At 41.2% G+C, this 12,102-nt stretch overlaps 1 protein-coding gene across 1 annotated transcript in view; it reads left to right on the plus strand.

The window, feature by feature from the left end:
• COL28A1 (collagen type XXVIII alpha 1 chain) overlaps positions 1–12,102 on the plus strand; it is a 621,255-nt gene that overhangs the window by 263,409 nt on the left and 345,744 nt on the right. The window contains exons 11-12 of the mRNA XM_078663712.1: positions 4,823–4,876; positions 7,986–8,054. Coding sequence (XP_078519838.1) covers positions 4,823–4,876; positions 7,986–8,054 — 123 coding nt within the window. The remainder of the gene's footprint in view (positions 1–4,822; positions 4,877–7,985; positions 8,055–12,102) is intronic.

The following is a 12,102-nucleotide window of genomic DNA, read 5'->3' on the forward strand; positions in this document are numbered from 1 at the left end:
CAAGGCGCATTCTCCCGGCCCTTCAAAAAACGTTGTCTTGGAAGACTTTTTTTATTTTGCATTGGGATTTTTGTTTTGAGCAGGACGCCCCTACATATTTGGCCATTTCACAGATAAAATCTTCTCCAAATAGGAGTCCTTGTGAGGTGGGTCCTGCCTCCTTGTTAGTCAATTCAATTAGCTTAGGATCTATTTTAAGGAGTATCCCCTTCCTGTGTTGACTTGATATGGCAGTGTTCCCATTGCCAAGGAGGCAGATGGATCTTTGGACCCACTCACATAACTCCTTGGGATCAATAGGAGTACCATCAACATATGCGTTTTCGGCCAGGTCAAAAATGTTGGCTAGGGGACCAATTATATCAAGCAGACGGTCTTGACATGACTTAAGACCTTTGGCTGTGCCCTGCCTTGGGTCCTTTGCACATTTGGCTATAAAAGCGACAACCTTAGGGCGAGTACCAGGGGTGGAAGCGATTTTGTCTGGAAGGGATCGACAAGGGCATTCCGATCTCAATCTGGATCTTACTTCTTTCGAGATCTTCCTTCTTAGCCAGAAGATAATATATTCTGCTACATGGTGGGCTGGTAGCTATTCGAGAGATAGGGGATGTTTGATTAACAATGGATCAAATATATCGTCTTCGAAAAGGTCAGTGATACCCATTTTTGATCCTGAGGCCTTGCTTACCTCTTCAGAGTTTTCCATTGAATTGTCTCCTTGGATCTCAATGTCCGAATCAAAAGGTGATGAGCAGGAGAGATCTATCTCTGCCTCGTCTTACTCATCGCCATCAATATGTATAGGGGGTTGTGGGCCTGTCTGTTGCCCCTCTGTGATGCCCGGGGCTTCGTCTGGTGCAGCCCTTTGGACTGCTGCACCCGCTGCGCCAGGGACCCACTGTTCCCTGACTGTGGCGCAGCGGCAGAGTATCCAATATGCAAGGTGGTCCGCCGAGCATGTTTCGAGTTTCCCCACAGCCAGCCTTTTCATGGCAGTGAGCCTGCCATGAAAAGGCTAGCAGTGGGGAAACAAAGGGGGCCCTACAGGACCCCTTGGCCCTGCTGCCATGGGGATAAACTCAGGGTGGCACAACATGTGCCCCCCTGTTTGCATGCACCCCAAGTTCTAGCATGGCATGGACTTCACTGTCCATGCCGTGCTAGTACTTCTATTGCGTTCCCATTGGGGTACCTGTTTTCAGGGTGCCGCCCGTGGGAACAGCAAAATAAAATCCCGCCAGACATGAGTTGTACTCATAATCTGGCAGGCGTACCATGCATGCATGGCTTTGGTGGTGCTGTGCGGGCGCAAAAATGACGCAGCACTGCCAAAGTCGTAATCAGGTCCATGATTTTTTTATGTCCTTGCCAAGTTCGTCCATTTTATTGTTGTGGTTAAAAAATTCTGAAGTCCTATACTGAGTTTTAAAGGTTCTCCAATGTTTCCTTAGCATTCGTCAAAACAACATCATCTAATATCTGCCATTTCCAACCTGCTATTTCTTTAGTCAATGTCCTCACATACTCAAGGGCTGTGTCCACCGGCAATACAGTCCAGTCCTTAAAGCAATTACCAATTTCTTTATTAATTTCTTTAATTTGTTTAATTATTTTCTAAAATGTTATTAACTGGCACTGGTGTGCTATCAAGAAAACAAGAAGTTAAAAGGTGCTTTTCTCATAATGGCACCTTGTTGTTTTGTGTCTAGTATTGGGGGGGTATTCTGATTTTAGGGTGAGGTTTCAACTATTCTAAGGGTGTCACCAAAGGTATTTACATCTATCTAATGGTACATATTTGTAAATTAATGCACAGTATTCAGAAGTGTGTACATGGAATTAAGTACTTTTCCTTTTTATAAGGAAACTTTGTGCCTGGACAATGATTTATTGAGTGTTATTTTTGTGTACTCGCAAGCTGGGGTACTAGCACACTTCACCTCCTGCGAGTAGGCCTGGACTGCTCTGTTTCACTACCCTTAGAGATTCAAGGAAGATGCAATTTTGCTACTTGGTTGCCGGTAAAGGAAAGATAGTGGACTTGCTACCTGTGAAGGACTCACATCCTTTGCAATTCATAACGCACTTTCTTACATTTAAGATTTTAGGGTCAGTAGATACTAAGACTCTTAGATCTGTCAGTCTAAGTGTGGTCTTCCCTCCAAACGTTTTGTCTTTCTCCTTCATTTTTTGCTGGTTGTATTTTGCTGACCTTAGGTCTGTGTGCACTTTACCACTGTTAACCAGAGCTGAAGTGCATGTGCTCACTCCTTAAACCATGGTAACATTGGCTTATCCCCAATTGGTATATGTAATTTATTTACTTGTATGTCCCTAGTAAAGAGGTTACATATGCCATGGCCCTGTAGATTATTTGCTACCAGGGGGCTTGCAACACTGATTGTGCCACCCACCTAAGAAACTCTTCAAACATGTCTCAGGACTGCCATCGCTGCCTGTGTAGGCAGTTTTAAACTGCACTTTCGACCTGACAAATTAAACCTTTTACCAGGTCCAAACTTTCTTTTTCAAACATAGAAGTCACCAGTAGGGTAGGCACTAAACAGCCCACAGGGCAGGGTGCAATGTATTTAAAAAGTGGGACATGTAATTGTACGTTTTACATGTCCTGATAGTGAAAAACTCTTAAATTCAATTTTCACTCCTGCAAGGCACACCCCTCCCATAGGATAACATTAGAGCTACCTTATTACATTTAGTAAGCTGTAATTTCCAAATGGGAGGAGGTGACAAGTTCATGTTTGGTGCCTTTGGAATTGTAATGAAAAATCACCTCTAAAGGCAAAGTCCGATTTTATATTACAATTTTGAAAATGCCAGTTTTAGGAAGTTTCAAACCTAAATAGAGTTTCAAATTTAGCACCAGTGAATCAATTAACTAGACACTTGTATTTATTAAAAAAAAATCAAAATCATTACGAAGTGTAAAAAAACATATTAAATGTCAAAGGGAGAGAGCTTAGGTGTGCCTGGATGAATTATCACTGGCAGGATGGGAGGGTGAAGCTGGGTGCAGTCCTACTTAAACTTGAATATGCTGTGTCCTGCTTCCACATAACAGGCTGCATACCCCCTGTAACTAGTCTGGAGCCAGGACAGGGAACTCAGGTTGCCTGGGGTCTTCAAAGGGAAACGTCTAGAAGCTTCTCCCACCTTCCAGAGGGAGTGCACCGGGTATAAATATTGCACCTCAGACACTACCTCTTCAGTACACTTCTGGACCTGTCAATAGTCTGCCAGGAAGAAGGACTGTTGTGCTTCTGAAAGGACTGCTTCTCTGCTGGACTGCTGCATTGAAGGACTGCTGTCCTGCTGTGCTGCCCTGCTGCTCTCTTGACTGGGTGATAAGATCTGGGCCTGCATCTGTTGAACCCAGGACTCCAAAGTGACTCCAAGGGCGGGTTGGCTGGCCTCCTGATTACAGCCTCAGGGACAGAAGGCTCCAACAACCTTGAACCCAGCAGCTGGACTCTGCCATCTGTATGTCCTATTCTACTAAGTGGTCCCACCCAATCCAAGATCCTTTGAAGGGGGCCTAAAGGTGCTCTGCCAGCCCATTTGTTGATCCAGCAGAACCGATGCATCTCCTCTGCTGGGTGCCGCTAAACCCTGCAGAACCACTGCATCACCTCTGCGGTGAGGATTCTCAAGACTCAAAGGACTCTGCATCGACCTCGCAGCCTGCATCAGAACTACTGCCTGTGTGATGCTTACCAACAAAGGTCCCTGCATCCGTCATTGATGGCAGCCTCAACAATGATTCAGTTTCTTGTATCGCATCGTCACAGCTCATCAGAACCAACACATTGCCTTGACTGCATGACACATCCTTGGACGTGAATTTAAGATTGCAAGCCCTCTTCGATGGGATCCTCAATGACAATGCATGACCTTGCATTGAAGCTCCACAGCACCTCAGAACTGATGCATTGCATTACCTTGCCTGCATGACGCATCCGCTGCACCGAAACTCACAACGCTTTGCAACCAGGCCTAAGATACTTTGTTCAGTGAGCCTAACTGTGTCCCTGTAGCTGGCCTGCGCTCCACTGGGGTTGGCCTGAACTTGTAGCTCTGCCCTGGTCCAGCACGAACAGATATTGCCAGTTGGCATATTTGTGCTTTTTTGTCACAATTTTTTTGCTGTAATCTTAAAAGCTGCATATGTCTGGGTCTACTGGTTGGATTCTTGCAGTTTTGGTCATGTTCTATTTACTAAAAATCACTCTATTTTCTAAATCTGTTGTGGTATCCTTCTGTGGTGTTTTTTCAGTGTGTTACTGTTTGAAGTGTTGCGCAAATACTTTATAGATTGTCTCTGAGTTCAGCCTGACTGCTCTGTGCCAAGCTACCTGAGGGTTGAGCACAGGTTAATTTAGGATTGTTTGCGCCTTCACCCTGACAAGGGTTGTGGTTCCTGCTTGAGTAGAGTTTCACCCCCTTCAACCAGTAACTACATTTCTTACAACAGCCAAGTCCTGTATACATCTTGAAATATCTACTGTTAAAAAAAGGCTTTCTCTTCTCAACAGTTAGGAAAATGGACCTCTTTCCTGAATGACAAAAACAGGTATCAGATCTTTCCGAAGACTGACTTTTTCAAAATCAAGCTTTACATTTGACTATCCCGATTCACCTTTACTTACTCCTCATACACTCTTCAACTGAAGTAGTTTATTGTGGTGTTCTATTGTGTTGTAATGAATTAATTTTATTATGTGTGAGGAGGACTACAGCCAGCGTGAATCAGTCTTTCATGGACACTGATGACAACTGTATAATATTTGTACTAACACAGGGCATCAGCGGACCTCTTGGTGACCCAGGCCCAAAGGGAATTCAAGGAGACAAGGTACTGATAAACCTTTTATTTGTACTCTACTTTTTGATGCAGCTATTATTGTTTGTGTCATTTCAAAGCATTTAAGTTCAATTTGAAACGTTGTTGCCCATTTATGTTGTTTTGCAAGGAGTACTTGTAGGCTGTTATACATGTCAGAAATACACCTGTACAAATATGAATTTTCCTGAAAAATGTAGTACGCAGACAAATGATTAATAGGCTCACTCTATTTCTCTATGTGCACCATTTCGGAAGGCATCAGACACTGAAATACTTTAATTTACTGCTCATACGTCTAACACTGTGAATATATTTTCGGCAATGTATTAATGAGCATTCCACTTATTGCAAAATGTTCAAGTTAAGTAAGTGCATGTCATATTAATTTCAGTGCAAGTTACATTAATTTTAAACTGTCACATTCATTTCACTGATGCTATATTCATTTCATAGCCTATTTGCCACCATCTATCATATTTATTTTAATGCAGGTATTGGTAATTTCAAAATATATCATGTCCATTTCACGACAGCTAATATTTATTGCAGCTCCTACATTTTAATGCCTTTCAAATATTTAAACGAAAATCACATTTTTTTCTGTGCATTATAGATCTAAATGTGTTGCATACTCATTTCAATACATTCCATGTTTCAGATTAATTTCAACTAAAGTCATATTCATCTCAACCTTTATTGTACTAATTGCGAAGTGTGTCATATTAATTTCAGTGTACATCATATAATTTTCCATGCATGTGATATTCACAACAGCGTTTTATATTATTTTGAAGATATGTCATTTTAATTTGTACCTGTTCTTTCATTGCCTACCATATTCTTTTCAACATGTCATTTAGTTAAGTGTAGGTTATTTTCATTTGAACACTCATATTCATTTCAATAGGTGTTATGTTTATTCCTTCATGGGTTATCTGCCTTTGAAGGTATTTGTTATTCATTTAAAAAATCATATTAATTTGAGCATAGACCATAATTATCTTAGCACTTTATTTTGATTTCAACATGTTTAAGTTTGCAAGTTACAGAGGTAATTGAAATACCTTTTAATAATGCCTATATTAGACAAGAAAGAGAAGTAATATCAAGAGTGTCTCTGCTCAGAGTTGGCCTTAATCTTAAATATAAATTGTGATTAATTGAAGTCTAAGAATCTAGATACCATTTTGAATGGCTATAATATCTTATAAATTCACTTAGTAGAATAGTTGTTCTAGTACAAAACAAAGAACTGATCCATTTGCACATCAAATGTTAGGTATTATAAAAAAGAATTCAGGAACTTCAGGCCCACATTTTTCGCACTACATAGATAGTTCTTCAAAGGATTCCTCAAAGCTGAAAATTAAATTGTGTATAGTTTGTTATGTACATAAAAATACCCTTGAATTAGTACATAAATAGTGTATAATTCACAAGTCAAGCATTACAAACAGGTGGAATGAACCGTATGCCAACTGTTCTTGTGAGCATTCTGTAAAGAGGAGAAAAATTACATTAATACGTTTTGATTTTGCAATGCCTTGTGAGGTATTATAGAAAAGGGCATGTGCCCTAGTGGCAATATGTCATCTTATAGATTCACTTATTTATATAGATTTTCCAGTACAAAATACAGAGAACAGGTGATTTGCAAAACAGACATTAGGTGTTATTGTAACAATGTTCTTGAGATATTGAGCACATCATGTTGTTTCTTAGAACGTCAGCCAACATGTTTCACCCATAGTAGGTAGTTCTTCAAGGGCTTCTACAAGGCTGAAAATAAAGATGTGTATAGTTGGTAATGGACATAAAAAGGAAATAAAAGTCAGTGTTAATTTCTTTAGCCGAAAGTTCAAAATCGTTAGCTGACACAGTGTGCATGGGACCATGTCTGGGCATACCTGTCCCACTTAGAGACACAAAAGTATAACTTAAATCATGCTATACCTGACTGATGAGCCCTAATGAAGGCAAAATTGTTCCTGTTTGCTTATGTTCTGTACAGGGAGGACCTGACCTGGCTGTTCAGTCTGGACTGTTCCCATTGGAGCAGGATGAAGACTGTTTTGAGTATGGCTGTGTCAAAACTGAGGTGACATGGTGTGCAAAATAATGATGGAGTGGGGTGCAGCCCGAGTATTTACCAGTGGCTGAAATTAATTCAAGCATTCCTTCCATCAATTTTTGCTATACTTTATTCTGACAATGGAGAGCTATAGTGAATGCAGGGGGAGGGGGTGATTCAGAATTATGTTGCACTCATTTCCATCCACCAGTGTAGCAGATCTACGTTTTAGTCAACATTTGTTATGGACATCCACACATTTCGAGTTGCTGCCACGGTGTCAGGGGTTTCTCCATCAAAGCTTCTGTTTCTGTTGTTTAATGAGCCATTTTGGTCAGATGGAAGTTTTTTGCAAAAGGTTGACTGACCCTGATGGAGAATGGTGGCATTTCCACCAAAAGAAATGGAACTTAAAAGGCACCTTCAAAGTCAAAGCATATTGACATTGCACAAATAAGCTGTCTTCCAAAAATGATCGGGGTGTTTCCAAGCATGTTACAGCACAAAGGTTTGAGAAAACCATCCACCCTTTCCATAACCATTTTTCATGGTGCGATATCTAACACTATAGATACAGCACTTCTGACTAATTCAACTATGGCAAAGTATGTACTACTCCTTCTTCCGACCCGAATGCTAGGGTGGAAGTGTCTTACCATACATAACTGTTAATTGAGTGGATATGTAGCTATGTTTTGTATCATGCTCCACTACCATCCTCTTGTAAATCAGGCTTCAAGTTCTTTACGATCTACACCAAAATGGTTTCTTCAACAAAGAAGATCTATATTTCAGTGAACCTTCTGGGCCAATATAGGACTGCATTGTTTTACAGTGTCTTGCCACACAGTGCTGCACCATCACGGTTTGAGCATCAGTAAGCACAAACCAAATATAGGGCCTAGATGCATGCACAATGTAATATTGCAACTCATCTTAGTACTGTGATAACTTTTTGAACTTCATAATGCTATTTGTTTGTAGCATTTACCTTAGTTGGTATGGTCTCATTTTTAACATAATTTTCTTTATGTTCCTACATTTTAGGGTGAGCCCGGCCCTATTGGTCCTTATGGTCCAATGGGAGCACCAGGTATTGGACATCAGGGCGTAAAGGTAATTATGGGTACTTTTTCTTTTTAATAGTGTTGATTCTACAAGACAGCATCAAGTGTAAGATTCAATATAGTTGTGCTTCTAATAGAACATAAACTATGGCAATGATAAACGTTAAAGGTCACAAGTTTCATAATATTCATCAAAGCAAATCTGTGTCATTAATTTGCTATTATTATTTGGAATGAGGGCCCCATTAAAAGTATGGTGGTAATGAAAAAATCTTGGATATGTCCACAAAGTGGTACTGGCAGAATTTCCTCTAGATAGGGTAGTACAGCAGAGTTTATTCCAGCAACATATTCTTCTCCAGCAGAGAACCCTCCTATGGAAGGCTTTCCTCCAACAAGCTGAATGAAACTGTTACCACTCAATTTTTAGTTAGGTTATATTGATTCCTGTTTGTTGTTCAAAATTACCTTCAGTACACTTTCATTCATTTATGAAAATATTACCTCTACAATCATACTGAATGTAAAACATTTTAAATGTTGCATTGTTTTTTGACAGCTACTGTATAATTTTTACCCCTTAACTGCTGAGGCATCCCTTGCCCTGCTAGTGCTGGACCTTTTGTTTTTTCTCAAGCCACTTTCCGCTTAAGCCTTCATAGGTGTTTTTTTCACATAAAGGTATCAAGACAAAATTTGTGTCCCTTTTCCCCACATGTTGGGGATTTTAAAGGTACCCAGGGTTTATGGATCCCCCTGGAGTGAACCGAGAAAATAGACAACATATAGCATATTTTGTTTTTCAAAAAATTGCATCAAAATCTTATCTGTTCTAGGATAACCATCTTCCCATTTTTAAGAACATTTATACCTACTTGCAGTTTGTTGTTGAAACAGGTGTGAAAACAGTGGGAGATCCTGGAGCTCTGTACATTTCTGAAAACTAGACAAACTTCAAGAATTCAGCATGGGCGGGGTCATTTGTGTAACTCACTCATGACTGTCCACAAGAAACTGATTATTGAAATCAACCAATAATGAAAATAATTAAGGAAAATAGAAACAGGTGTCAACATTGTCATCTGTAATTCTTTGCCCCAATGGCCGATTTACAAAAGTATTATACTCCTCAGTCCATGTCTGAGCTGCAGCCTATTATGATATTTTATTGTGTAACAGCCATGTAGATATTCATGTGATAAAATCTAAAGAATAAAAAATGAATATGAAGAAAATGTGTGCATTTTTAAAATGTGCCCAAGATACTGAGTTTAAGAATAATTATTTTTTGTAGAAATCTGAATGTGGGGTTACCTATACTATTGTGATTTGGAGGGCATTTCACAAAATGTGTTCTTTCTTGCATGATGGCTTTTAGTTAGAAGGCAGAAAATAAAGAGATATTCAAGGGATAATAATAAATATTGTACTATTCTGTATTCCCTCACTTCTCACAATGCAAATGGTATCCCACTTGGGTGACTCAGCCTATTTCCTAGAACACAATAGGCCCCAAAAAGCAACATTGAGACTTCAAATTTTTGCTATGGAAATTTACCCAATTTGGCGATTTGCATAGCTACTGTATTTGGGACTGGGCTCAGCTGCCACCCAAGGCAACCTACTAAACCTAGACATTTCTGAAAACTAGACACTCAGGAGAGTCCAGGCTATTGTGATTTGAATTGATCCTACAGAATTATCTTACCAGGAATGACCTGCTGACCTTACACTTTCCCCAAAGTCTTTGAAGGAAAGTTTTTGGAATCTGTAGGGATCCACAAAAATTCCACCATCCAGAGTTCCCACACTTTCCTGATAAAAACTGTAGAAAAAAGTGGCACAAGAGGAGAATTGGATTTATTGATAAAGCTAATTATTTTAAGCTGTCCAAATAGAATTTTGGGGCAATAGTTATTAGGTATAAGGATAGTTTTTCTCTGTCCAGATTTCTTCACAACCTTTCTTTTAACTGAATGTGCACTCCTGTAGAAACCCAATTTAGACAGTCTCCTTAATAGTTCTTTTTGAATTTTTTTTAATGTTAGCCTTTCAATTTTTTAATAATTTTTCTTCATTTTGGAATAAATTCCTGGAATCCGTATTTGACTCTCCCTTTGTAAAGTAAAGTATAGAAATATCTGGGTTAATGGTTTTGTTACTTCAGTTGTCTAGGTGAGTATATTAATTTCCTTGTATGAGAGTTTTATGATAGTAGAATTGCTTAGCACAACCTGCTAATTGACTTACACAGTATCATAAGGGTTTCTATACACAATAAGCATTTATAGAGTCATAATTGTACTTACCTGCACTGTCGTCACTTTGAATAGAACTTCTTTGCTGCAAATATTCACAATGGAAACTCTGAATAGATTTCATGGCCCACCTCTCAGCCATCGTCTGAAGCCATGGACTCAGTGAAGAGAATAGAGGCAGCGGCAGTAGATGCTTCACCTGAAGCTAAGTATGTGCATAGCAGATTGTTAAAGAATCTGCTTTGCTTTGAAAAGGTTCTGTCCAAAATGGAAGTGCCCTTCGTTTTCATGAGTATTGTAGGTATTTGCTCTTGGCAAATCTTATTATTCTTTAATTTTAGGATAGTACTCAATCCAATAAATGAATTGCACTGGCACAACCTTGTGGATGCTTCCACTGACTACATACTACTCGGAGACCTCAACTTCCACATGGACAACCCCAGTGATCAGAACACTGTCTCCTTCTGGAGAACCTTGCCAACATCGGACTTAAGCAGCTATTCACCACACCGACCCACACAGCTGGACAAACGCTCAACCCCGTCTTCTCCACCAGCTATAGCCAAACCACCAAACTCTCCGGGACCGGCCATCACTGCGTGCATTTTGCCTTCATCACGCCTGCCGTACGCCACCATCATCATCGCCCCGTCACAGCTGGATAAAGACCACCACAGAACTTCTTGTTAACTTCCTTAGCACAACCCCTCCACCAGTGCCAACGGATGCCAACACCGCAGCACACAACCTCCACCGATGGATCTCCAACTGTGCCGACACCCTGGCACCCCTCAAGAATAGACCAGGCAAGCAACACTCCAAGAAGTCCAGCTGGTTCACTCCGACCCTCCTTGAGTCCAGACTCACCTGCAGACAGCTCGAAAAGAGATGGAGGAACAACAAAACCCTGGAAACTCAATCAATCTTCAAATCCTCTATCAATGCACATGACCACCAAGAAAACAGCCCTCCAGGATAGAATCAACGCACACAACAGCAAAGAATTCTTCACCATCATCAAGGAGTTCGCCAGGCCCAACAGCGAGACCACAGACGTCCCCCCCTCCCAAGACCTCTGTAATAAACTCAGCACCTTTTTCAACCACAAGAGCAGAAAGAGCTACAACAGCTTAGGACCCGGCCACCACGCCTGCCACCATTGCACACAACCAAGCCACACTCCAACAGACTGTGCTCTGATGGACCCAGCTCACAAAAGAGGACATGCTCAAGACCACAAAGAGCATCCACTCTGGAGCCTTGATGGATCCTTGTCCGATCAACATCTTCCACAGAGCAGCTGCCACCATCGCCCCCAGCTTCGCTGCACTATCAACTGCTCCATTCCATCAAAACTGCCACATCACCTGCTGAAGAAGCCGTCCTAAAACCTGACAGAACTCAACAACTTCAGACCCATCTCCTTCCTCCCATTCTCAGCCAAGGTCATTGAGAAGGCCATCAACGCCCAAATAGAGTTAATCGAAGTGAACCATGTCCTGAGCACCTCCCAATCCGGCGTCCAAGGCAACCACGTCATGGAGACTGCACACCTCGCCACCACAGAGGGCATCTGCTCCCTCCTCGACCGGGGAGAGACCGCAGCCCTCATCCTAATAGACCTCTAAGCCACGTTCTACACCGTCTCCCATGACACCCTAATCATGAGACTCCACGACGCTGGCATCAATGACAAGTACCCACTCCTTCTGCACTGGCCAGACCCAGCGAGTCAGACTACCACTGTTCCTCTCACAACCACAGAGATCAGATGTGGAGTGCCCCAGGGTTCCTCCCTGATCCCCACCCTCTTCAACGTCCACATGGCCCACCTCT

Source organism: Lissotriton helveticus, chromosome 10, assembly GCF_964261635.1.
Source record: "Lissotriton helveticus chromosome 10, aLisHel1.1, whole genome shotgun sequence".
In the NCBI taxonomy this organism is placed as follows: domain Eukaryota; kingdom Metazoa; phylum Chordata; class Amphibia; order Caudata; family Salamandridae; genus Lissotriton; species Lissotriton helveticus.